This window comes from Mastomys coucha, unplaced genomic scaffold, assembly GCF_008632895.1.
Source record: "Mastomys coucha isolate ucsf_1 unplaced genomic scaffold, UCSF_Mcou_1 pScaffold7, whole genome shotgun sequence".
NCBI classification, from domain to species: Eukaryota; Metazoa; Chordata; class Mammalia; order Rodentia; family Muridae; genus Mastomys; species Mastomys coucha.
In genome coordinates this window covers 54,677,720-54,701,985 of record NW_022196913.1, presented here as the reverse complement: position 1 = coordinate 54,701,985, position 24,266 = coordinate 54,677,720, and the positions used below count along the sequence as shown (strand labels likewise).

The window sequence follows — 24,266 nt, the reverse complement described above, 5'->3', positions numbered from 1 at the left end:
GTTTCTTTGCTTTTTGAAGGGGAAACTGGGAATGGAGAAATTTACATGTAAATAAAGAAAATATCTAATAAAAAAAGGAAATTAATGAATCAAACAAGCAGTGGAAGGAAATGAATAAAATAATCTAACACCAGAACATGAAACTATAATCAATAAAGAACAAAACTAAGAAAAATCTGGAAATGAGAAACATTAGGAATACAAACATTAGAAATACAAATATACAGCAAGTTTTGTAAACAGATTATGAGAGGTGGGAGAGAGAACAGAATACCAAATGTTGAAAAACAAAATAGAAAATGTAGATACTCTGGTCTGAGACAATGTTAAATCTACAAAACAAAACAAAAACAAAAAAGAATCACACAAGACAATAAAATCAAGATCAAATCTAAGAATAACATGAGTAGAGGAAGGAGAAAAAATCCAGGTCAATGGCCCAGAAAATGTTCTCAAAAACTCAGAGAAGAAAATTTCCCTCATCTAAAGAGAGAGACTCATATCAAACTACAAGAAGCACACAAAATGCTAGATGAAGAAAAGGCTTATGACAACATCTAACTTGTCTTCATGATAAAAAGTCCTGGAGACATTTGGGATTCAATGGACATACCCCAACGTAATAAAGGCAACTTCCAGAATGTCCTTAGGCAACATCAAATGAAATGGATTAAAATCTCAAAGCAATTCCATTAGAATCAGGAACAAGACAGGGTTGTCCATCCTTTCTATACCTATTCAGTATATTACTTAAAGTATTAGCAAGATCAATAGAACAACTTAAGAAGATCAAGGGGATACAAATAGGAAAGGAAGAGTTCAAAGTATCTTAATTTTCAGATTATATGATAGTATACATAAGTGGCCCCAAAAATTCCACCAAGAAACTTGTACTACTGTTAAACACATTCATTGGAGTAGCTGGATAAAAGATTTCTTGTGTGTACTTTTAAAAACAAGATTACTCTTTTGCCCAGGTCAGGACTCTCAGCTTTGCTCCATGATTACACTCCTGCCAGCCCTTGCTCTGACTTAGCTCATCCAATTGCCAGCTGGTGCAATCCCAGGAGCTCAGCCAGAGCTCTGACCTCTCTTGGTTTGCCTCTGAGATCAGCTTCAACCCCAATCTGCCTGTTGCTCCCAGCTAGTGTTGCCAAGCCACCAACAACTGCCTGGTCTTCTCTCCCCTGCCCATCTTAGCTCAGTGGAATAGAAACACTAGAGTGCTTTATTATCTTAAAACTTTCCAGATAGCACAAATTCTGGGCAAAGAATCTCCTGCCCTAGCCTCATCAGCTAGCCTAAAAAAAAAAAAAAGAAAACAAGAAACTCTGTCAGAGATATGGAAAATGGACCCTCAGCAAATGCTAATGAGTACAGGAAACTGGAGCAGCAGGGTGGAAATCAGTAGAGATTCCAAAAAAACAGAACCACCTTAGACCCAGCTCTACCAATCACACTCATGACTACATCCTGCCAAGGAGATGTTACCCTTACATTCATGCTGATTGTGGCACTGCTCGCTATAGGAAGACAATTAGGTATAAAAATTCATTAATGAATTCTAATAAAATTTGCTACCTGACAAATGAACCTATAGAGGAAAGAAGCAAAGTCCTCCCGGCACAGGACATGTTAGTGAAAATGTGGAGAAAGAGAAACACTCCTCCATTGCTATGGGGACTGCAAACTGGTATAACCACTCTGGAAATCAATCTGGAGGGTCCTCAGAAAATTGGAAATAGATCTACCTTAATACTCAGCTATACCACTCTTGGACATATACCCAAAAGATACCCCAGCATGCCACAGGGGCACGTGCTCCCCTGTGTTCATAGCAGCCTTATTTGTGATAGTCAGAAGCTAAACATTCAAATTTTCATTGAAGGTTCATTCCATAATAATTATCCACATAGAATCTTATGACAAAGCACTGAATTTCACCTTTTCTTACTCTTCTATTGCTGAAGAAACTAAAATTACATTTTATGTAAATTGACAAAGCTAAATGATTATAATACAATTGGGATTTTCGTGTCTCACCTAAGATAAGCTATAATCTCGGAATGAAGAGATGTGGCTGTGCAGACAGAAGACATCCTAAGAGCAACAATCCCTAAGAAACAACACAAGTCCGACAGAGAAGCAAACTTTGTCAAAAACTAAGAACCCGAGGGACTCAAGCAGACATCTTCTAGGAGGCAGAGAAGACTGGGCTCAGGGAGGAGAAACAAAACATGGACAGAGATCTACAGCAGCAGGAACTGGAAGGAGGGAGTAGGAAAAGCCAAGAGGTGGAGGAGGGGCCGCGGCACCCTCCCTCCTGCCAGTAGCCTTTTGTGATGAGGAAGCCACAGCTATGTGACGTAGCCTGAGCCCTCGTGACAAGTCACATGCTATATACCACAGCTCAGTTGTCCTACAGCTGCACTGGGATTCAGAAGATGGAGAAAATTCTCCTTCCAGTGGAAAGCATAAATAACATGTGGGTGCACCCCAACTCCCTGTGCATGGCAATGGACATGAGCTTTGCCATTATGTGTGGAGCTGGGCTCTTTTTCCTTCTAATCCCATTCCTGAAGAAGTACCCAGTGTCACCACCACCTGAGAGCAAAAAGGACATCCCAAAGGTAAGGAGAGCCTTGGTTCACAGACAATGGATCAGTCTGTTATTCATGACTGTAACTCTCACATTCCATAAAAAGACAGGTGTAGTGACAAATTTTAGCATTTTGCTTTGTAAAAAACAGAGATATAAGAATATATTTTTGTACTAGTCTAAAGGGTGGGATAGGTGACTGCTTCAGATTGTGCACAGCGGCTGACTATGAATTGCCTAGTGCTCTAGCTAGCATAGGTGTGATTCAGCCAGCAGCAGATAGTGTCTGCACTTGGGTGACATTGGGAATTGTGGATACTTTTCAGAGGGCATATAAATACTAGTGCCTTGGGAGGCATTGTGGGTTGTTGGATGTTTGTGGTTTGTTAAATAGTCAAGGCCAAAGAAGAAAGAAGAAATTGGATATCTTGATGGTGAATTCAAACTTGCCAAGAAACTCAACTCCAGTAATCAACAGAAAATAATCTAACAATAACTTCACTCCCTTTCCCTCTTTTTTCTTTCCTATGTAGTGTTAGGGGATAAGGTAAGTGGAAGAAAAAGGGGTGGAGAAGGGTGGAAGAAAGAACTGAAAAAAGTAGCTAATGTCTCGCTACAGACAGGTGAGGGGAAATCACTAAAAAGAGCACCAGCTGCTCAGCAGGGCAGAGGGGTGTGGCCTGAAGCTCTCAGACCTTTTGCACAGGGTAGCAGAGGTCACGAAGGACAAACTGCACTTGTGAGTTAGTGAGGACACAGGACAAACTGTGAGAAAGGTCATCTGTCCTTGGCTCAGGCACCTGCTTTTGTGTGTGCTGAGCTGGTGTGAAGCAAGCAATGAGACCAAGGGCCTCAGATCAGGGCTTGAGTCTCTGTTCTGAGGAAGCAGATGTCACCTGACAGACCAGAGACAGCTGCAGAGCTCAGCCTTGGGTAGGATCCTGTCTCAGGAACACTGACTTAGGACATCCCTGGTAAGCATGGCAAAGACAGCCCTTTCTGCTTTTTCCCAATAAGACCAAAAGGAACTGTATTTATGCACAGTGTGAATGAGTCAAGAATGGAAGAGGAAGAGCTCCCTGGGACAAGTGTATTTCATGTCATCCATGACCCCAGAGAACAGGCAGCTTGTCTAAAAGAGAGGAAGAAGGGACCACAGTTCATTTCTGTGGTTTCTAACTGGCAGGATGTGCAGAGCGGGCAGAGCAACACCAGGAAGAAAACTGCTACTGTAAAAAGTAGGCTTCTGCTCTCCTGTAGAGAGGAATTCCATTTGGCCTGCCCCTCAGTGAAGAGGGTCATGATGAGAGCCGTGCTCCCTCAGGACATGAGATGCAGGAAGGAAGAAGGGGCTGCTGGGAAAATGAGAATCAGGGAATCATTAGCTTTTGTGATAGAAAGAAACTGTAGTTGGCCTAGGCTGGATGCTGCTGATGGGCCTGTTGTTCAAGGCAGTGGAGTGATGCTGTGCCTGTGTATGGGAGACTCCCATGTCAACCTGACAGCAGGTAGCTTCAATCCTCCAAGCCGCATTTCTCTTTCAGATAACTAATCCTCACAGTGCTCCATGGGAAATGAGAAGGGTTAAGCAAGGAAAGTGTGAATGGAGAGAAGAGCTCCCTCCATTGCCCTTGCTCACTTTCAGAGTCCTGTGTCCCTAGACTCTGGTGGTTGGGCATTAGAGTCCTAGCTTGAATGGTGTTTACGAGAGGTGCCTCTCACATTCTCATGGAATGAATGGGGTTTTGTGTGTTTTCCATAACATGAGCTTTACTTTCAGACTATACAAACAGCAGAAAGAATGCACCACCTATGGACACCGAGTTGGCATCACCACTTATGGAAAGGTAAGAACTCAACTATTTGTGCAATCATTCAAACCACAAATCAGGATGGAAACTCTGGGGTTCTTCATAATGAACATACTATGTATGGTGGGATTGAAATATAGCCCTCTTAGACACTAAAAGATATGGGATATGGAGACAGTGGAGGGGCTGTGGACGCCATATTTACACAGACTGATGGGCCACTGGAACCTCTGGGGCTGATGCTTTTGCCCACTCTCTTCTGCAGTCCCACCAAGAATCCTCTTCTGGATTCCACAGCACAACCATTTTGGAATTCTAACAAGAAACTTGATCAGCTTCCCATCTCTCAGATGGTGTCTTACCTCAAGGTCTTAGAAGAACTTATACAGAAGAAACTTAACCAGATTTTCTGGGGCATATCCTCTGTGCTCCCTGAGTCACTTGTGAACGCTGCCTGGGTCTCCAGGAAACCTCTCTCTGCAGAAACCAAGACTCTACCCTTCAGTAGTTCATACAGCCCTTTCCCAGCTCTTCCCCTGGCTCTAGGACCTCCACGGCTTTCCCAAGCCCAGTCATTACCCCATCAACCTGTGACACCAAGCTTGATAGATGTGACAGAGACTCATCTACTGAACAGACACCCAAGCTCTATACCAAAAAAAAAAAAAAAAAAAAAAAACAACCTTCTCCATCCAAAGATAGGACCTGTGGAACAACATATTCTAACCCTGGGATGAAGGTACTGACATCCCTTCCAATTGAAAAACCAGCCCTGGCATAAGGGTCTGAAGTGGAAAGACACTATAGGCTCTAACGTCCCCAAACTGCAAGAAGCCATTAGACAGTCCACTGACAACTTGCCTTGGGGTGCCCTGCTCACTGAAGCAATCAGGCCAGCTTCCACCCTTCCTGACCACTGCCGGATGGTGCAGGATCATGAGATACAGAAGAAACACAGGGTGACTGAGGTAGGAGACCATCAAGGCCCCTGCTTCAGGGAACTGATGAACCCTGCAGGACCTTTCCCTGCAAATAGTCCTCAGCAGTCCAAGAATGGGCTTGGGCCTTCCCAGACTGTCCAGCCCTCTATCCTAGACTCCAAAGTCTATCATTCACCCCAGATGATGGAGTTTGAGCCCTCAAGGTTGTCCTTAAAGAAGAGGCCAGTTATCAAGCATGACTCCACCAAAGAGGGCCTCCTGCCTTGCACTTCAAGCAGCACCCCTGGGAAGAGGCTAGAGCCCAGGAAACCTGAACTGAGGACGGACCAGCTAGCCTATGTGAGCACTGCCCAGGATCTTTCCTTCCTTGACACAGAGACTCAAATGAAGCTAGAATCGAATATCACACAGCTTCCTGGAAAGGCAGAAAGAGAGCCTATCTGCAGTTAAGAGATTTCATCCAACCTGGGGTTCCAGCCTCATACCTTCCCCAGCCTGTGTATCCTTCATCAGCCACCTGTGTTTCTAAGGTTGAACACTGGTCCAAGGCTGCTGTGATCCCACAAAATTTGCATCAACGAGATCCAGGAGGGACAAAGTTAAAAACAGTATCAGCTACCAGGCTACAGAATACTCTGTCTACCCACTCATCTTCAGAAGTTCAGGAGACCCAAAGAGCCTCTTCACCTGCTGCCAGCTATGGGCACTCTACGCCTGATGGAGCCGCATGGCATAACACCCTGAATACTTGGGCCAATACTTACTGCCTCCTGGCAAGAACCCAGGAGAGTAGGACTATCCAAGGGACTGGAACAGGCAGCCTGCAACCACGAACTAGCTCAAGAATGGTTGCATAAATACCATGGAAGAGATTTGAGAATGTGGCCTCAGGATATCCCTGCTGGAGAAGCACAGTGGCTGATCCTGAAGTAAGAACTCCACCTCCAGTGGACAAACAGACCAACAGAATAGTGGCGAGAAAAGAGGCAACTCCTCCATGGAAAGAAACCCTTGGGCCCAGCAAGATTCCCTCTAGCCAAAACATCAAGAGCAATCTCAGAGCCTTTGAATCTGCAAGGGTCAATAAAAACCCAGGCCATTTACAAACGCATCAGCTGCACTTGAGAGGCCCACATCTAAAACCACAGCTGATTAGTGAGGCTGACTTCGCATCAGACAAGCAGCCACTAACATCCACTGCTAGGCTCCTTGCAAACCGTCAAAGCACTGTGCACCCTGCCATGGTCATCTGGCCTTCACAGGACTCACTACCCAGATACCAAAATAAATGCAAAGATCCCAAGACTTCAGAGGGCCCACTTGACATGCCCATGAGGAAAATTCACACCCAGGAGACTCAGCATAAGACTCTAGGAAGTAATCACAAAACATTTCACCCCAATGAAGAGAAGGGGGATTTAATGAGATCCAGGGCCAAAAGCCAGGGAGAAAGATTTGGGGGAGCGCAGTCCTCTCAGAGCTGTGATACCTCCACCCAGCCCAAGGACATAGTCATTCTTGAGTGTCAGCCTGATATACTAGGAAAAGAACAGAGTACTGTAGGAAACCTTCTGACAAGAATCAAAAGATATTTACAGTATTGTAACCTTGACACAGAATACAGTGGGCAGGGAGACTCTGTGAAGAATGAAAGCACCCCACCACCTCTACAGAGTCAGAGAAAAGGGAAGCTCATGTATACTATGGCAACTGAAGCTCAATCTCTCTTGAATGCTGTGGTCCAGATCCTAGTAGACACACTGGGCCTTAAAATAGAGAATCCATACAAGATACAGTGGTGTGAAGTGGAACAACTGTTATCCCAGCTAGGGGCCTCTTCCCACTCTTCTGAGAGGGTCTATGACCCAAAGACTAGCCAACCAAGAAGAAGAATGAGTTGTGATTACACTAGTCCAAAGGGACACAGCCATTCATTAATGTACAGGGGAACTGGAGACAAGCAAGTGTTGAGTGTTGATGCCCTGAGAGCCCATGATCAGGTATTCAGGGACAGGGAAAATGGAGACAAGCAGCAGCCAAGTCTTGCTGCCCAGAGAGCCTGTTACCCAGATCAAAATAGAATAAACACTGGCAAGGATCCCTGTCCACATAAAAGCCCAACGGACACAGGAACTCATTTAGGTACAAAGAAAATGGAGACAAACAGCAGCTGGGTGTTGACCATAAAGTCTCTGATCCACGTCAAAGTACAAAGAAAGGAAGGGGGTGGGGTCACCGTATGAGTCCCAAAAAGAACCATCCAGTCAAGTATAGGGAAAATGGAGGCCAGGAGCAGTCAGGCACTTATGCCCAGGGAGCCTCTGAAAGAAAGACCTTACCAAAATAGGTCAAAGGTAGTAGTAGCCTTTGCCCATAGTAGAAGCCTTCCAGAAGATGTCCCATCTGCCTAGCCATTGTTTCCCCAATGCCTCCTGGTAATAAACATTGGGTTTTTTCCCTGCAAAGAAACTTCTTGCTTACTGGAGCTCCTCCCCAGATGCTCATGACTCCTTCCCAGATAGGAGTTGGTTTCTAGTTCATGCTCCTGACTTTACACACAATGGTTTCTCTCTTACAGTGATGGAGCAGGGGAAGGTCAGCATTTGTTTTGCCTCAGCATAGTTTCTGGAAGACACAGGGCATGTGGGAAGGTCCGGTCACTTTGAGGTGTCATCCTCACACAGTACATCACTGTACAGTTACTATTAGTCTTTCTGTCATTACAGAGACAGTAGACGTCTAAGTGGTTTTCATAATGAGCCAACCATGAAAAGACCCCACCCAGGTTGGTGGCCCAATGTCTTCCCTCTTCTGTCCTATGTTGACATTTGTGTCACTGTCCAGATTGGTGCACAGAGACACCAGAAAGCCAAGAACCTTTACTCCTCCCAAACTGTTTCAGCCCCAGTTCAGAGGTGAGAGAATCTCTACCTGCATCTCCAGGACAGGCATAGAGAACATCTATCCCAGGAGCCCCTACTCACCTCTATGTAGGCTAAACCCCTATCACCTCTTACATTAGCCTGGGTGATGGGGTAGTGACTGTCCAGTCTGCCTTCGTCTCTGACTAGAACAGGGTCCTGAAGAGAACCTGCAGTGTGTGTTCATCGGTGGTTACTGAGGGCTGTGTCACACAGGCCTGCCCAGTGACACAGGAAGTGCCTGCAGAGAAACCAGAGACATCCCATTGAGTCTACTCAGTCCCCTCCCTGGAGATCTGGTCAGTCCCAGAAAACTTAGACCCTCAGTAGCCATGACCCCAAGTGCGTTTCTCTATTTTGGCTAAAGCTCTGGGTTGTTCTTCCTAGGTAATATGATTGCCTCTTTATTCTTCACAAAATTAAACATATAACTGCTGTTCACCTCTAGTGAAAGAATACATCCTGATTTTGTGCAGTTTTAAGTGACATCTACTCAAATATTTAAATAGCCTGGGTTTGTTTTTTTTTTTGTTAATTAATTTGTTTACATCTCAAATGCTGCTCCTCGAGGCAGGGTTTCTCTGTATGGCCCAGGCTCGCCTGGAACTCAGAAATCTGCCTGCCTCTGTCTTCCAAGTGCTGGGATTAAAGGCGTGGGCCACCACTGCCAGAGAAGGAGTGTGGAGTGCTATTGGTTTTAGCAGGTTCCAAGGTGGCTGTTTTTCATTTCCAGGGGCTTCAAAGAGAAGCATTTGTCTTGGAACACGTTTGGATCTTACAGTTAAGCAAAGGCAGAATAGGTGCCCTGGCCTTTTGGACTTGGCTCTCTTTAATGAGGTTCTTGTGATCCTGTTTGAACAGCAATTTCAACTTGTGCTCCAGGAAATTATGTATCACTTGGCATCTGGCTTGCCTGGGGAATCATCCCATCATATTACTGGGATCTCTTAAATAATAATAATAATAATAATAATAATAATATATATATATATATATATATATATATATATGTATGTATGTATGGCATCATTCCCACAAGCAAATTCTGGCATGGCCAGTAGCTGTGATAATCCCTAGAAACCTGTCAGCCCCTCAATTCATTCTGCTACAGCCTCCTATGGCCACTGCAGGCTTGCAAGGATAGTTTCAACTGGACTTACACACCAGCTCCCAACTATGGTGGAGACCAATGATCTTCAGGCAATGTGGGGCTGCTGAATCTATCCCTTTGCTGTTTCCTGTGGGAGGTATTAGGAGCAGGAGCAGCAACATGGGTAGGGTGTGCTACGGGGTTCCCTCCAGGATTCCAGGGCATAGGCTTGGAGGATTGTTGTGCTGGACTAGAAAGGGAGGGAGCTTTGGGGCATGAAAGGAACACTCAGAAGGAGCCGAGGTCAAAATATTTAAAACCTGTCGCCTTCACACGACTAGGTGTAGGGGTCTGGAATCCCAGCTCCATTCCTCCTGCTGTCCCAGCTGAGCAGTCGATTCCACCCCTGGCATGTGGATTAGCACTTGCATCCTGGGACATGGGCACAAAGGGCAGGGAGTCTATGAGACTTGAGAGGAACTCTTGGCCAAAAGGTGGGGGCATCCCCTGAAGTCAGAAGCCTGCTGGTTAGGTTCAGTTCTGCAGGCCACCTTCTCAGCAGGTGTCTGATTGGCAACCGCTAGCAGTAGCCTCCCAGGATAGAGTCTCCACCTGCAGAGGCATCTCAGGCATCCCTGAGTGCTACAAAATTGCAAAACTGCATGGGTGGCCATCTGGGTAGCTGGAACCTAGTAGGCCAGCTGTGCAGATAATAGAGAAGGCCACTAGACCCTAATAGGAGAGGAGAGGACAGAGCTAGGGTGATTTGACTTTTCAGATCTATAATATTAGTTAACACTCCCTTTATTCCATTTAAAGGGAGCTCTAACATGCTTCCTGGGCAAGGCAGGGTGGGGGTGGGGGAACAATCTCCCAAGAACTGCAGTTGGCAAGGGCAGGACCAGCTCTCTTGATCTCATTCCTTCAAAGCTGGCTTTGCCACAATGCCCAGGAGAGAAGTTGGGCAGCGCTGGACAACCCTCAGACATCAACATGGCCCCAGGTGGCAACCTAGACTAGGGATGTGTGCTTGCCCTTTGGTGGTAACAAAGGCCCACAGCTTCAGGGCTATGCACAGACATGGCTCTGGGTGGCAGCATGGGCCAGGACCTAACCATGGTCTGAGGTGACTTCACTGGCTCCTCACATCAGGCTGGGTGGGTTTTGCCCTGAGTTCACCACTCCCTTTACTCCATTTAACATAAAGGCCTTTTGTTAATCTGTTTATTTCCATTCTACTTCCTGGTGCCCTTTTTTTCTCAATTTGTACATTGTATTTTTACTCACCCAATTTGCTCATTTCATTATTGATCTTCACAGGAATGAACACTGTAAGCATATGTCTTAGTCAGGGTTTCTATTCCTGCACAAACATCATGACCAAGAAGCAAGTTGGGGAGGAAAGGGTTTATTCAGCTTACTTCCACATTGCTGTTGATCACCAGAGGAAGTCAGGACTGGAACTCAAGCAGGTCAGGAAGCAGGAGCTGATGCAGAAGCCATGGAGGGATGTTCCTTACTGGCTTGCTTCTCCTGGCTTGCTCAGCCTGCTCTCTTATAGAACCCAAGACTTCCAGCCCAGGGATGGCACCACCCACAAGGGGCCCTATCCCCTTGATCACTAACTGAGAAAATGCCCACAGCTGGACCTCATGGAGGCATTTCCTCACCTGAAGCTCCTTTCTCTGTGATAACTCCAGCCTGTGTCAAGTTGACACACAAAACCAGCCAGTACAGCATACATTTTTCCAACCTAATTTAATAAGGGTTCAACCTCTCCTCTAGCCCACCACCCACCAGAGGTAGTGTGAAAAAAAGTTATTAGGACATGGAGGAAGTAGACCTGTTTCAGGATATCAGCAGACCCATAGCAAACACTAAATAGGAATCAGGAGCTGCAGTTCAATCCTGAAGAAACTGTAGGGCCCAAGGCAAGGCAGTAGAAGTGGTAAGAAATTGCAGGAACCTCAAGAGAAGGTGAATTTCTCTCCGTTTGTGGATGTCACAAGCGAAGCTGAACAACACAATATAAGGTGAACCAATGCACGAGGCAGATGCCAGCCTTGGGGACAGACAGAAAGCACCATACCCAAGCCAAGACCAACACTTCCTTTAACTGATAACTAGCGTTTCTCTGGTGCAGATGGCTCCTGCCCTTGAAGGAAGCAGGGGCCAACACCCTTGAAATGGTAAAAAGTCCACTCTTGGACTATGGGAGAGGGGCAATTAAGTGTTCCCAGACAGCTGTGACCAGGTTGTAAAAATACACTAGCTTCTGATAGCGCACTAAGTTACTTTTCCCAGGTCAGGAAGGTCCCTTTCCAGCTGCGTGGTTCTGCCTCACTGTCTGAACAAACCTTACCAGCCTTGAAGGATGGCACTCCCCATCATCTCCCCAGTCAAATTAACCCCAAAATTCAAGGATCCCAGCTTATGCTTGTGTACATACATATATACTCCAATCCCCTGGATGTGAGCATTGTATTTCTAACCTGAGGAGTGAGTCTGAGTCAGACTCGGGTAATAAAGACTCTTTGTACTTGCATCAGACTCAATTCCTGGCATTCTTCTGAGGTTTCCGAGTACTGAGCATAACACTTGAGCTCCCACTGTCTGTGGATATATATATATGTATATATATATATATATGTATATATATATATATATATTATTTATATATATATATGATATATAATATATGTATATTCATTACGAGTCCTTTCATGAGTCTGCTAGAGCAAAACATCCTTTCACCTGTGTGCTTCAGCAAAACATCATCTGACATAACTGACTTTCCAAAGATACCAGAAGTTTCTACTTCAGAACACTAATAACCACATGACAAAGTCAAAACTGGGCTCTTTGAATATTTCCTCTGCCAACTCCATTAATGCAAGATACTTCAATTTAGCCTCAGGCAAGGCAATTGAAAAATTGCATGTGCAAGGGAAGCTCCATAAGACAGAGGGTAAACAACTCAAAAGAGCTTCTGGAAGTCCCTAAAACTGACCAGATTCACTGGGCCCCTCCATCCCAAGAGTAAATAAAGACTGCTGAGAGTCACTCAAAAAAGCCAAGGTGTCTGAAAAGAAGCAGAAACCCACAGAGCTGCCTGAAGGAGGCCAAGGCCAACTGAGCTCCTTGGAATGGACTCTCCAACCTGTTGAGCTATCTGCAGGTTGTACAGTGCGCTCCAGGTTCCCAGCTTTTGTGAGCTGTCACCTGTCAGAAGACATCTAGAAAAGGCTATGGCAAGCCAGTGAGTTTATTGGAGATGGCCCACCATTTTGCATGGCTGCAATGGGTGTACTCTGGAGAGGTAAAGACAGAGACTTCATCCTAGGATTGTTTCTCACTGCTGATATGCCTTTCCTGCCACTATTACATAGCTTAATGATGCCTGAGAATCATCCCACCCTATTGGGCAAATTTCCTGCAGATCAACATGAAGATGAACTTTTATAAATTAATGCTGTTTAGATGAATTAATGACTTTATAAAATTCCTGATTTGATTCAAATAATTTTAGGAAAAGTTTAAGGTGATGGTTTTAGTTGTTTTTCCAGGAAGATGTAATAACGTTAGTATCAAGAACAGAATATGCCTCCTCCTCATAGAATAGTAAGTAAAGGCTACATAATAAAGAATACAATGAGCTTTCATAAATTGCACTAAGAAGAGAAACAGGCTTGGGACAAATTTGTGATTAAGGTAAAACACTCATTCTAAGTCAGGTCCAAGGATAAAGCGGCAGGTGTGCACCATGATAAAGCAAGGCCATGGGAAACTGCTGCTTTCAACTTATAATGAGCTTATAAAATGAAACGCTGCTTTGAACTTAATAGAGGCATCCTTCTGTAACTCCCTTTTGTGTAACATCTTATCTCTGAAGTGATTTTATAAAGAACTTTTGTCTAAGAAGGTATAAATTGCCAAATTTTCAGGCTCTGCTCCTTCCACCAAATGTATATATGTATGTATGTCTATGTACTTACATGTGTTTAGGTATATGTATATGTATGTACACTGTGGAATTCATGAAGCAGGTGATCAGGCCAGGCCAAAGTGTCAGTGTGTGAGTGTGTATGTGTGTGGTGTGTGATTTTCTCCCTTTCTTTCTTTTCCCTCTGGCTCACAAAGAGTTAACAAACTCTCTTGCCTTGCCAATGAGAGACCCTTGAGCCAGAGAGAAAAGAGCTTAGATAAATAAGCTATTTTTTCTTTTATTAAATTTTAAAGATTTATATGAGTACATAATTGCTATATTCAGACACACCAAAAGGGGGCATCATATCCCATTATAGATGGTTGTGAGCCACCATATGGTTGCTGGGAATTGAACTCAGGACCTCTGGAAGCAGTCAAGTGCTCTTAACTGCTGAGCCACCTCTCTAGCCCAGATTTTTTTTTTAATATTTATTTATTTATTTATTTATTTATTTATTTATTTATTTATTTTATATATATGAGTACACTACTGTTCTCTTCAGACACACCAGAAGAGGGTATCAGATCCCATTACAGTTGGTTGTGAGCCACTATGTGGTTGCTGGGAATTGAACCCAGGACCTCTGGAAGAGGAGTCGGTGCTCTTAATCGCTGAGCCATCTCACCAGCCCCCAATTTTTTTTTCTTAATCCTCTGGTAATTCCCAGCAGGAATGAGATTGCCAGAAGCCAGCAGCTTTTGACCACAGAATAGCAGAGTTAAAGCAGAAATTGCCAAAAGTAAGCAGCTTTTAGGCACACCTGCCAACTCCATACTCCCCTTTCCCATTGCCTGCCTCAGTACCTGGACTCCCTGACTGGCCCCCGGCAGTCATCTATACTGGGGTGGGCTTTGGTGATACAGTTAGCTGCCTTTGAGTCATTTCTGTTCCTGTAAGTAGCCCATATCTCTGTCAGTAACACCAATAAAACTCACTGGTTGACCAAGTTGGACTTTGGTTGTATCCATACTTTGGTCAAATCCATATTTGGGTCTGTCAGAGGATCCCTATCTGGGATAAGTAGACGTGTATGTTGTGTCTTCCCAGGAAATGTCTTGTCACCTAACTGTGTGGGGGACCATGGCAGGTGCTACTGAGGACTCAATACTGACTGAGCACTGTATGTGTGGTAGAGTGGGTAGGGTACAGAAACTCAAGATACCTGTGAGTATATGTGTAGGTGTAGGTGGGTGTCCAGCAGGGCCTGATTGCTAGAAGTAACTGAGGAGTTACAGGAGGTACCCACTAGGGCCTCAACCTAGTAGTACATGACATTGAGGAGGGTTGGTCCAGGAGGACAAGATCCCTTGTCTTGCATGTTCGACAGAGGTAAGGAGAGTGATTAAGTATAGCCTGATACATAGCAATGGGGGAGGGACTGGCACCCAGGGCCAAGGGATCCATCAGTGCCTCGTTCACATTCACCCCCGGCTTCTATCCCATGTTAAGTACTATATGTAAGATCTTGCTAGGCACTCCAACCCTGCTACCATCCAATGTACACTGCTATTTATGAGACCCTGCTGGACAACCCTCTGGCACTGGCATATATACATACATACACACACACACACACACACACATTCGAGATACTGTTTCTTTCTACCCTATCTGCAACACTGCCCACATACACATCTGGGAAACAGACCTTGATAGATAGCATCCCCCTACCTTGATTACATTCATTGCTAGGGATCAAGCTCTGTAGCCCACCACCCTGCCTTGCCCCTTATACATTGCTAGTAATGATGGACTCCCTCTCACCTGCCCTGTCACTGGCACCACACATGCACTGCTGGATGCCAGACCTTGTTGCAGTCTACCCCACTGTGCCTTCACATACACTGTAGGGCAGAAACGGATTGTTCAGCAAGGTCTGGAAAGTAACTGCATTTTAGGTGGCAATGAGGTGGTGCATAGGTGCACTGGGGGGCATGACAGGAAATGTTCAACATGACCTGATACATAGAGACATTTAGGGCAATGTCCAATAGGACCTGAGTCAGACAAGAGGATATATGGGGCTGGAGGAGGGTGTCCAGCAGGCTTAATACCTAGCAGAACATTCGGGGAAGATGGCAGAAGAAATGTCAAGTAGAGCCTTTAACTAGCAGTGCTATTGGGAAGCTTCAGCAAAAGGAAGACAGCCAGGCACTGGTGGTGCACACCTTTAATCCCAGCACTTGGGAGGCAGAGGCAGGAGGATTTCTGAGTTCCAGGCCAGCCTGGTCTACAGAGTGACAGCCAAGGCTACAGGACAGCCCAGGCTACACAGAGAAACCCTGTCTCGAAAAAACAAAAAAACAAAAACAAAAAGCAAAAGGAAGACATGCCCCAGAGGTCATGTTTCCTGAGAGGATCAGGTGTTGAGGGACAGCAGACTTTGACACCTAGTGTATGTGGGGTTGTTGTGGGTAAGAGGGGAGACATGTCTCAGAAAAAAAAAAATGACACCAAACAGTGTATGTGAGATAAAAGTGGATGAGTCCCTTAGGGCCTGACACCCAGCAGTGGGTGTTGGGATTTTGTGGGGTATCCTGCAAGGCCTGGTGCCCAGTAGTGTTCATGGGGCAGTGGCAGGGTGTGTTCATATCCAGCAGTGTATGTGGAGTGGGGATGATGTGGCAGCTCTAGGCTTTCTACTTTCCAAGAATGGCTTCTCCTATGACTTTAACATCTTCAATGTGAAATATTCTAGTCATTTAGGTGGGTCTGCTGCTGTGCTCCATGGTCACTTCCATGTGTCAGGCCTCTTGTCCCTTCCTTCACCTTAGCACCTGCCGTATCACTGAGGCTCTTGGAAAGTACTGGAAGCACAAGTGCACAGTCTTGAGGAATCACTTCCAACTCCTGCCATCTCTTCTTGGGCTAAGTATAGCTGCTTGCTCCATGTGATCAGATTATCATTCTGCTAAGTCTACAGATGAAATTCAAAAGATCTGTCACCTGAACAACTGTGCTGTCAAAGAAGAATCCATATCCCTTTAGATTTCTCTCAGACATGCATTAAATTGTAATAAATGCAAATTATGTTGGGTTTCTACTTCAAGACTATAGTATTTATTTGATTGTAAATTCAATCTATGTGATACCAGTGAGAGTACCTGGAGGCCCCAAGTTTCCATCTTCACATTAGCATTTGTACCCTGGAACTGGGGGTCCATGGTCACTGTCCTCAGAAGATCCAGTCCAGCAGCGAGGCACAGACATGCACTCACTTCTCAAGGCTCCATGGAAATACTTTCTTAATCGATTCAGGCAGGTTTTCTGGTCTGTGAGGTCAGACAGGTGTGGGTGACCTGCAATGTGAAATATACACAGGGTCAAATCGGGCACTGGGAAGCCTACCCAAGGAGAGACCCACCTGCAGACCCCACATTTTTTAGGAGAATTAGAAGAGGCTCTGGTCTTTAGTCGGATGCTGGGAGAGAGACCACATCACCCAGGACATTTCAGCCAGAGCCTATGAGCTGCTCAGGTCTTCAGGAAGACCTTGCTGGTCTCCCCAGTAAAAGGGAAGATGGGAGGAGCTCTCTACCATTACTGGCAATAGTGGAGAACACAGGGCTCAGGTCAGGAAACTCCTGGCTACATGATACGTTATAAGAATTGACCAAGTACCTACAAAAGGAAAGGAATTCAAGACAAAATGGAGAAGAGAACAGAAAGTCCCACATTCTCCAGGCCTCTTGAGAGAACAGCAAGTTTGTTACACATGACATTGAGGTTAAAGGGGACTACAATGCCTGCATAGGTTTCCCTTGTGTTTTCTTTAATATGGAACTGCTGCTGTTCTGGCTTTAATACACCAGCAAGGCCAGCTCAGAGCCCTCTGTCTAAAACAGTGAACTCACCTGCCTGGAACTGCCGCTGTTCTGGCATCCGCTTTGTGAACAGATGAACAGAAACAGTGTCAGATTCACGGCACCTAAAGTTGAGCACTCTGCTCTCTGATTGCTCACCTCACACTTGTGCAGCTGGGCAGGTTGTGTTGCCCTGAAAACAATCTTCCACAACGGAGCACATGGAACAGCTGCAGAATCGAGGAGAGAAAGGAAGGTGCCTCAGAGCTGCCACACTGGGCTGGGGCCACAAGGTGTGGCTCACAGGTCAAGCTGCCCTGACCAAACATCCTTTATCCTGAAGAGTAAGCTACCTAGCATCCCTGAGACTTGCTGTCCTCCCCCCCTGTGAGGTGAGCATGACTCCAATACCCCACGTGCTCCCTCAAACAGTGGGTGCTGGGATTGTGGGCTCACTCCTCATCCTCTCTCAGGTGGCAAAGGTAGAAGCACTCTGGAGAGCAGCAGTGATGGACAAGAACCATGCCACAGGAAGGCATTAAGCCTCCTGGGTAGTGCCTTTTCTGCATCCCTTAGACACGCCTTCGTGGAAGACTACTAGCTGGTGTGAGAGCTTCCTGGGAACCTGACACGTGACTGGGAGTCAGAACACATGCCTCTTCCTTGCCTCGTCCCTGGCATCATGAATACACAGTAGGCCTGCCTCAGTAATTACCTGCTGACCTAAACCTGCTCTGGCCCCATGAGCAAGCTGTTTAGTATCTCTGACCTGTTTCCTGTGCTAGGCTGTGAGGCTCACCTGTGTTCATGAAATCCAAAGAAGATGGAGTTGATGGCCACTGGTGACATGACATTTGTCTCCATTTTAGGATCAGGCCTGATTTCAAAAAGAAAGCCACCAGTCCCAGAGACTAGGCAGTAAGTCACCAGCTCCAGGAACAGCCTGGAGATAACCACAAGAATGGAGAAATATCTAAGCATGGGCCATCTGTACTGGGCAGCCCTATCTCATCCTACCGCAAAACATTCATGACACAGGAATGCAGACCACCGACCACCTGGCATAAGCCAATCAGGAGTTGACCCCACCAATGAAATTTTGATTATTTAACCTGCTCTCTAAATATAGAAGAACTAACATAGTACCCAATCAAAGTTAAACTAATGTCACTGTTTGTCCTCCTAGAGAGTTTCTCTGGTTCCCTATAAGATGGCCTGCACGCCTTTGTCTAGGGTTGTCATTTGAAAGAATGGTTGGCCCACGCATGCGAGTTGCTTCTGCAGAATAAATGTTCTTTGTCTTTGCATACTATCGTCTGTGGTCTTCCTTCAGCAACTTTTGGATCCTATTGGTGCAGAATGGCTGTCATGTCCATATAGGTATCAGGGAGAGGTTGTTTACCCTTGTCAGCACAATGTTCTGGGGACAGGATCAGAGAGGAGATATGCTACCTGCCCGAGTGGCCCCAGGGTCCCTCCAAACCTACACCACTGCCTTCTCTCAGTAGCATTTGCTGCTCTCTGTAAGAAAGGGGCGGTGCTTGAGATGGAGGTAGCCTGGCCTCAGTAGCTTCCCTGCTCTGCACTCCAGCCAGTGACAAGGTTAGAGCAGCCCCCTGAAACCTGCCTTCTCCCAGAGGCCGGTTCTTAATGGACCTAATGACTCTGAATGGTCCACACATTTCCCTGCATTCAGCCTCCTGTGGGCTGCTGTTCTTCATTACTGGGAGAAGTGCTCCACTAGGAAGATGCCCACTACACTATACAGGCAACTCACACAAAAAGAACACAGCTGACGTGGCTGGCTGAAACTCCCAGCCCAGTGGTGATCAAAGTTTCCATCTAGGCCTGGCCTCAAAGGTGAGCACTGGATATAACTGAGTTCAGTATCTACCAGCAATGCCATAAGAGACCACTTTGCCACAGACCTGGCAAGACGCAAAGTAGGATGCCAACTCAGCAGTTGATGAACATTTTTTTTCCGTTCCAGACAAAAGACAGACTTGGCTGTGACATTTTTTTTTTTTTTTTTTAAAGTCCTCACACAAAAGGTCCCTTCCTTTCCTGATTTGTTAGGCCAGCATGCAGTAGGGTTGGGTCTCCTAGCTTGGGAGGAAATTGGCGACATGGGGCATGTAGCAAAAGCCATAGCAATCAGAGGTGCAGCTGTCCTTGGAGACATTGTGCAGATCAGGATTCCCAAGCTTAGCTCTGCTCCAACTCCTGGGGTACACGAACTCCGTGGGGCTAAAACCACAACCATCTTGTCTCCCCACTCACCCCATCAGGGCCATCTATCAACCTAGGATCACGGGTTCCTCTTCCCCCATGTGAAAAACTATCTCTTGGGGTCCGGAAACCTGAAAGGGAAAGACAGATCTGTAGAGAAGTAGATGCGTGTCTCAGCAAACGTCTTCTCATCACCTCCCCTACCCCAGCTTTGGTCATCCTTTTGACTCACACTTTTGCTCTGAGCAGGATACTGTGGAAGTTTAGCCCCAGGCCTTATTTCTTCATCACTGAGATATCCTGTGGAGAAACCTACAGCTGTTTGCTTACCTCCTCCACTTCAGGACAGAGGCCTCTATGACGGGCATGCAGTCAGACCGACACCTGAACTTTCTACATAGCTCCTGGTGCAGTTGTCTCACTCTCCATCAAGCTGATCCCCGTGCCATGCATTCACAGAGCCTCAACACTTAAAAGCAGACAGGCTCACAAAGACTCTCTCAATGACTTTGAAGAACACACTGCTGTGCCACAGCTCTCCCGCTGAGTCCACCCTTCTGAGCATGTGACCTCTTTGGCCAACCCCTTCCTGCTGCCTCTGCAGCCTCTCATCCTCTGTTGGAAGTCTCTAGCTAACCCCTTTCAGCATACACAAGTAGGTGATGCTTTGGGGTTGTCCCTTCAGAACTCATGGAGGTGTTAACTTTGAATGCCCCACAAATAGGATGGTTACCAAGCGACAAATTGTAAATGGCATTAGAAATGCATAAATAATAAATGCCTCAGTCCAGCTTTGTCACCCCGCATACCTCGTTTTGTGTGGCTCTGTTCCCTTCCCCCTCCACTGGAGTCACTTTCTTCTGGAAAACCTGGCTTGTTTGTTGGGCTGGCAGGCAACAGCACAGCCTCCGCACACGGTTCCCCATCCTCCTCTTAATCCTCTTCCAGCCTTGGTGTAGACTGTGCGAAGAGGCTGTCTTTGCACTCTGCGCTTGGGCACCTGAGAATTTTTCTCCAGCTGTTTCGCGATGGGACCCATGCCTGTTATTCTCATGTGTGCCACTGGCGGCCCCACTCTGCGGTGCTTCCCCAGAGTCCTTTTCAAATGGCATGTTCTGGGTGCGTGGGCTATTCTCCATGGTGACCACAATCTGGGGTGCTCTATAGGACAAATATTTTTCAGAAAAAATATCCTCGGAGGATGTGTTACCTAAGGACACACCTTTGGAGGTCATGCTGGCCTCCCAAAAGCTGCTGTTCATGAGCTGAGCAGTCACAGGAGCATGCTGGGAATCTGCGTCAGGAAAGAGAGGTATCTGCTGGCAGCTCTGGATGTCAGGCATGCTGGGACTTTTGTAGCCCTTCTTTCTTGAAAGCTTGGCATTGTCAGATACATGTTCTCTTGTTAGGGTGAAGAGGTGAAGAGCAGACTCACTCCCTGTCCTCTTTAGGGGAAGATGGAAGGTGGGCAGGCCTACGGGTGTCATGGCAACATGCTGCACAGGCTTCATTTGGTGCTTAGTGCTGTCCCCCCAGGGTGACTGATGTTTTAAAATCAGGTAAGTTGCCATGATGTTATTGAATTTTTTTTCACGTAAAGAGTTTCTGATGTCCTTGGCATTGTAACCCATGGCCCACATAGCCACCACAATGCTGGGAGCTGGGTTGCTGGAGCATGCCTCCAAGGAAGATGCCAGTTTGGAAAGGTCTTCACTGCCCCTGAGCCACTGGTGCTGCATAATGTCACAGGTCTTGGGCCTCTGGTCTGGGTCCACAGTGAGCAACTGCATGATGAGGTTTGCAATGGTTGGTGAGAGCGTAGGTGGGATGGAGTACTTGGGGTTCAGCATCTTCTCCTTCATCTGGGAATAGGTCTTTGCCTCAAATGGGAAGCGCCCTGTCACCATCGTGTACAAAACCACCCCCATGCTCCAGATGTCATTTGCCTGAGCATCGTATTCCACATCAGTGAAAATCTCCGGAGCACAATACTCAAGGGTGCCGCAGAATCCCTTGAACCTCTGCCCAGATGTGACTTTGATGGCCAGGCCAAAGTCACACAGCTTGACACTCCCTTTGCCATCCAGCAAGATGTTGTCCGGTTTGATGTCCCTGTGTGCGATGCTGTTCTCGTGGCAATAGTTGACGGCACACACCATCTGTGTGAAGATGCGGTGGGTCTCTTCTTCCTGCAGACAGCCCACCTTCTCAATGTGGCTCACCAGATCTCCCCCAGCAGCATGCTCCATCACCATGTACGTGTGCTCTCTGGTTTCAATGATATGGAACAGCTTGATAATATTTGGATGGTCCAGTGACTTAATGATGTCTATTTCAGTCATGATAACAGAGTCATTCTTCTCACCCCTTTCCAGGACCTTGACAGCAACCCAAACCCCGGTGTGGAGGTGGCAGGCCAGCTTCACCTCAGCAAAGCTGCCTTTGCCCAGGGTCCTGAGGACCATGTAATGATCGGTGAGGGTCACCTCTTCAGAGGGGCTGGTCTCCAGCTCCAGCTGCATCGTCACCTTCCCTTGCCTGTAACTTGCTTGGAGATTTTGCTGACACTGACAAAAGCAGATTATTTAAAATTAAAAACAGGTCTAGGAGGAAAGTATATAACTACAAATTTCTATATCTCAAAATCAGAGACACATCAAACAACCACATGATACACTCCAAGGTCACAAACCCCAAAACAGTAGGTAACAAGGTATGATAAAGACCAAAGCTGGAATCAATGATCTGGAAACCAAAAGAGTAACTTGAAGGATTAAATAAGCCAAGTCAGTCATTTGAAATGATAACTAAAACTGATAAAGCCATTGCCCAAACTATCAGAGGGAAGACACACATTAATAAAAGTAGACACTAAAGAAGGCAAGATGGTAGCACATATGATAAAACCTAAAGAATCATCAAGAAATGTTTTGTAGGGCTGGAGAGATGGCTCAGTGGTTAAGAGCACTGACTGTTCTTCTGAAGGTCCTGAGTTCAAATCCCAGCAACCACATGGTGGCTCACAACCATCTATAATGGGATCTGATGCCCTCTTCTGGTGTGTCTGAAGACAACTAATGTTCTTACATATAATAAATAAATCTTAAAAAAAAAAGAAATGTTTTGTAAACCTATACTCCATTAAATTGTAAAGCTAGAAGACACCTTTCTAAACACATACAACCTGCCAAAAATGAACAAAAGCATACAAAATACCTAGATAGATAAATAACAAGCAATGTGGTTGAAGAAATTACAACAACTTAAAAAAAAAACAAAACAAACAAACAAACAAAAAACCAGTGGTGGTGCACGCCTTTAATCCCAGCACTTGGGAGGCAGAGACAGGCGGATTTCTGAGTTCAAGGCCAGCCTGGTCTACAGAGTGAGTTCCAGGACAGCCAAGGCTATACAGAGAAACCCTGTCGGGCGATTGCGGGGGAGGGGGGGGGAGGAACAAAAACCCAGGGTCAGATATAGTCACGGCTGAATTCTATTAGATCTTTAAAGAAGATCCAGTGTTCTTCAAACTATTCCATAAAATAGAAGGTAAGGGATACTTCCCAACACCCTTGTGCAAAAATTAGACACAATAAATAGAAAAAAATTACAAGTCAATTTCCTTAAACATAGATGTGAAAATCCTTAATGACAATACTTAATACTCACACCAAATTCAACAACCCATGAAATGGGTTCATCCAAGAATGTTAGGATGGTTCAACATGTACAAATTGATAATGAATACAACATGCGTAAGAACCCAGGTCAAAAAACACATATTCAGTCATAAGAACCAAGTATCATTCTCAGGAAAATAGGTGGGACTGGAGATGGCTGCGTAACATGTGGCAAGCCAGTCTCACAAAGACAAATAAATACCACTGGTGTTCTCTCATATGCAGCAGCTGGGGATCTGGAGGAGTCTGAACATAAATGTGGAACCACTGGGGATGTGGAAGAGGACAGTGGTCTGGATACCTGAGAAGGCCCACCAAGTACTGTGCAAGGGTTTGGGGTCCATGAGCCACTGCGGACAGTCTACAGTGTGCTGCTGCACTTAAGCTCGGATAGGTCAAAATGCAGAAGAAACATGAGTCGGTGACGTAACACCTGACTCAAAGTGGTTTACACAGCAAACAAGACAAGATAAGGGAATCCATGGAGAGCGAGCAGTCTAATGGCAGAGAGCAGCAGACAACATGGTACCTAGGTGCTGGATGAGTAAACCAGGCAGCGTCTCTCCTGACTTTGCACTCAGTGCGCACGCAACTCTGCCACAAGCGTCTCTGGAGAGAAAGCTCCGCCTTCAACACAAGGTAGCCACCAACTGCCTCAGTAACCCTCGCTTACGTCCAACTGTGTCGCCTGAGAAGTCCGATTTGTCACATGCTTAGAACTTAGCCAATCAGACTTGTCGGGTTGAATGGGCTCTCCTCATTGGCCAGGTTGAAGTCATGTGACCTGTGCCTAGTAGGTACTGAAACACATCTGCTCTGTCTAGGCTAGAGAGCCTGTGAATATTGAGGATTGAGTCTACTGCGGCCTGCCCCACCCTACTACTGCCTTCTGGCCACAGGAAAGCTCATGGCAGCGTTTCTTCCCTTCCCGACCCCATTTCACTTATAAGAAATAGCCTGATTTCCTGAAGGCCATTGAAGTTTGGGTTTGCCCCCAGCCCCTAGCTCTTCCCCTTGAGGGACTTGAGTGTCAAAAAACTGTCGGATTGCTGGGTCAACTGTGGACTTGTTAGCTGTTGGGTCCTAGGGATCAAAAGGACTTATGTACAAGGAAAAGTGCTTACCCTTTAAGGAGCCAGAGTGTTCACTGTCTCCGAGAGCCCCTTTCTCTTTCTTCTTCTTTTTTTTTTTTTTTTTTTTTTTT

At 46.0% G+C, this 24,266-nt stretch overlaps 2 protein-coding genes across 15 annotated transcripts in view; both read right to left on the bottom strand.

Moving 5' to 3' along the window:
* The window catches only part of LOC116081844 (serine/threonine-protein kinase par-1-like), a 56,509-nt gene extending 39,900 nt beyond the window's left edge, over window positions 1-16,609 (bottom strand). For 10 of the 12 annotated variants that reach the window (XM_031358546.1, XM_031358551.1, XM_031358547.1 and 7 more), the window contains exons 1-2: window positions 16,455-16,550; window positions 8,336-8,513 (exon numbers count right to left, since the gene is read on the bottom strand). The gene's annotated coding sequence lies outside the window, so the exon portion shown is untranslated. Of the gene's footprint in view, window positions 1-7,832; window positions 8,182-8,335; window positions 8,514-16,454 lie in introns of those variants that run through there. The other 2 variants (XM_031358549.1, XM_031358550.1) reach the window with 2 other exon arrangements.
* LOC116081847 (sperm motility kinase X-like) lies at window positions 16,565-23,721 on the bottom strand. 3 transcript variants are annotated; one of them, XR_004115036.1, is made up of 6 exons: window positions 23,592-23,721; window positions 20,192-21,949; window positions 19,434-19,513; window positions 17,953-18,096; window positions 17,313-17,383; window positions 16,605-16,649 (listed from the first exon to the last, which is right to left on the bottom strand). XR_004115036.1 is itself a non-coding variant. In XM_031358562.1 (4 exons), the coding sequence occupies exons 2-3, from the start codon at window positions 21,902-21,904 to the stop codon at window positions 19,451-19,453; spliced, it is 1,776 nt and encodes a 591-aa protein (XP_031214422.1). In that variant the 5' UTR covers window positions 21,905-21,949; window positions 23,592-23,721; the 3' UTR covers window positions 17,889-18,096; window positions 19,434-19,450. The 3 variants fall into 3 exon arrangements, 2 of the variants coding, with proteins under 2 accessions (XP_031214423.1, XP_031214422.1); XM_031358562.1 differs by lacking the exons at window positions 16,605-16,649; window positions 17,313-17,383 and having other exon boundaries at window positions 17,889-18,096; XM_031358563.1 differs by lacking the exons at window positions 17,313-17,383; window positions 17,953-18,096; window positions 19,434-19,513 and having other exon boundaries at window positions 16,565-16,649.
* Window positions 23,722-24,266: the final 545 nt, after the last annotated feature.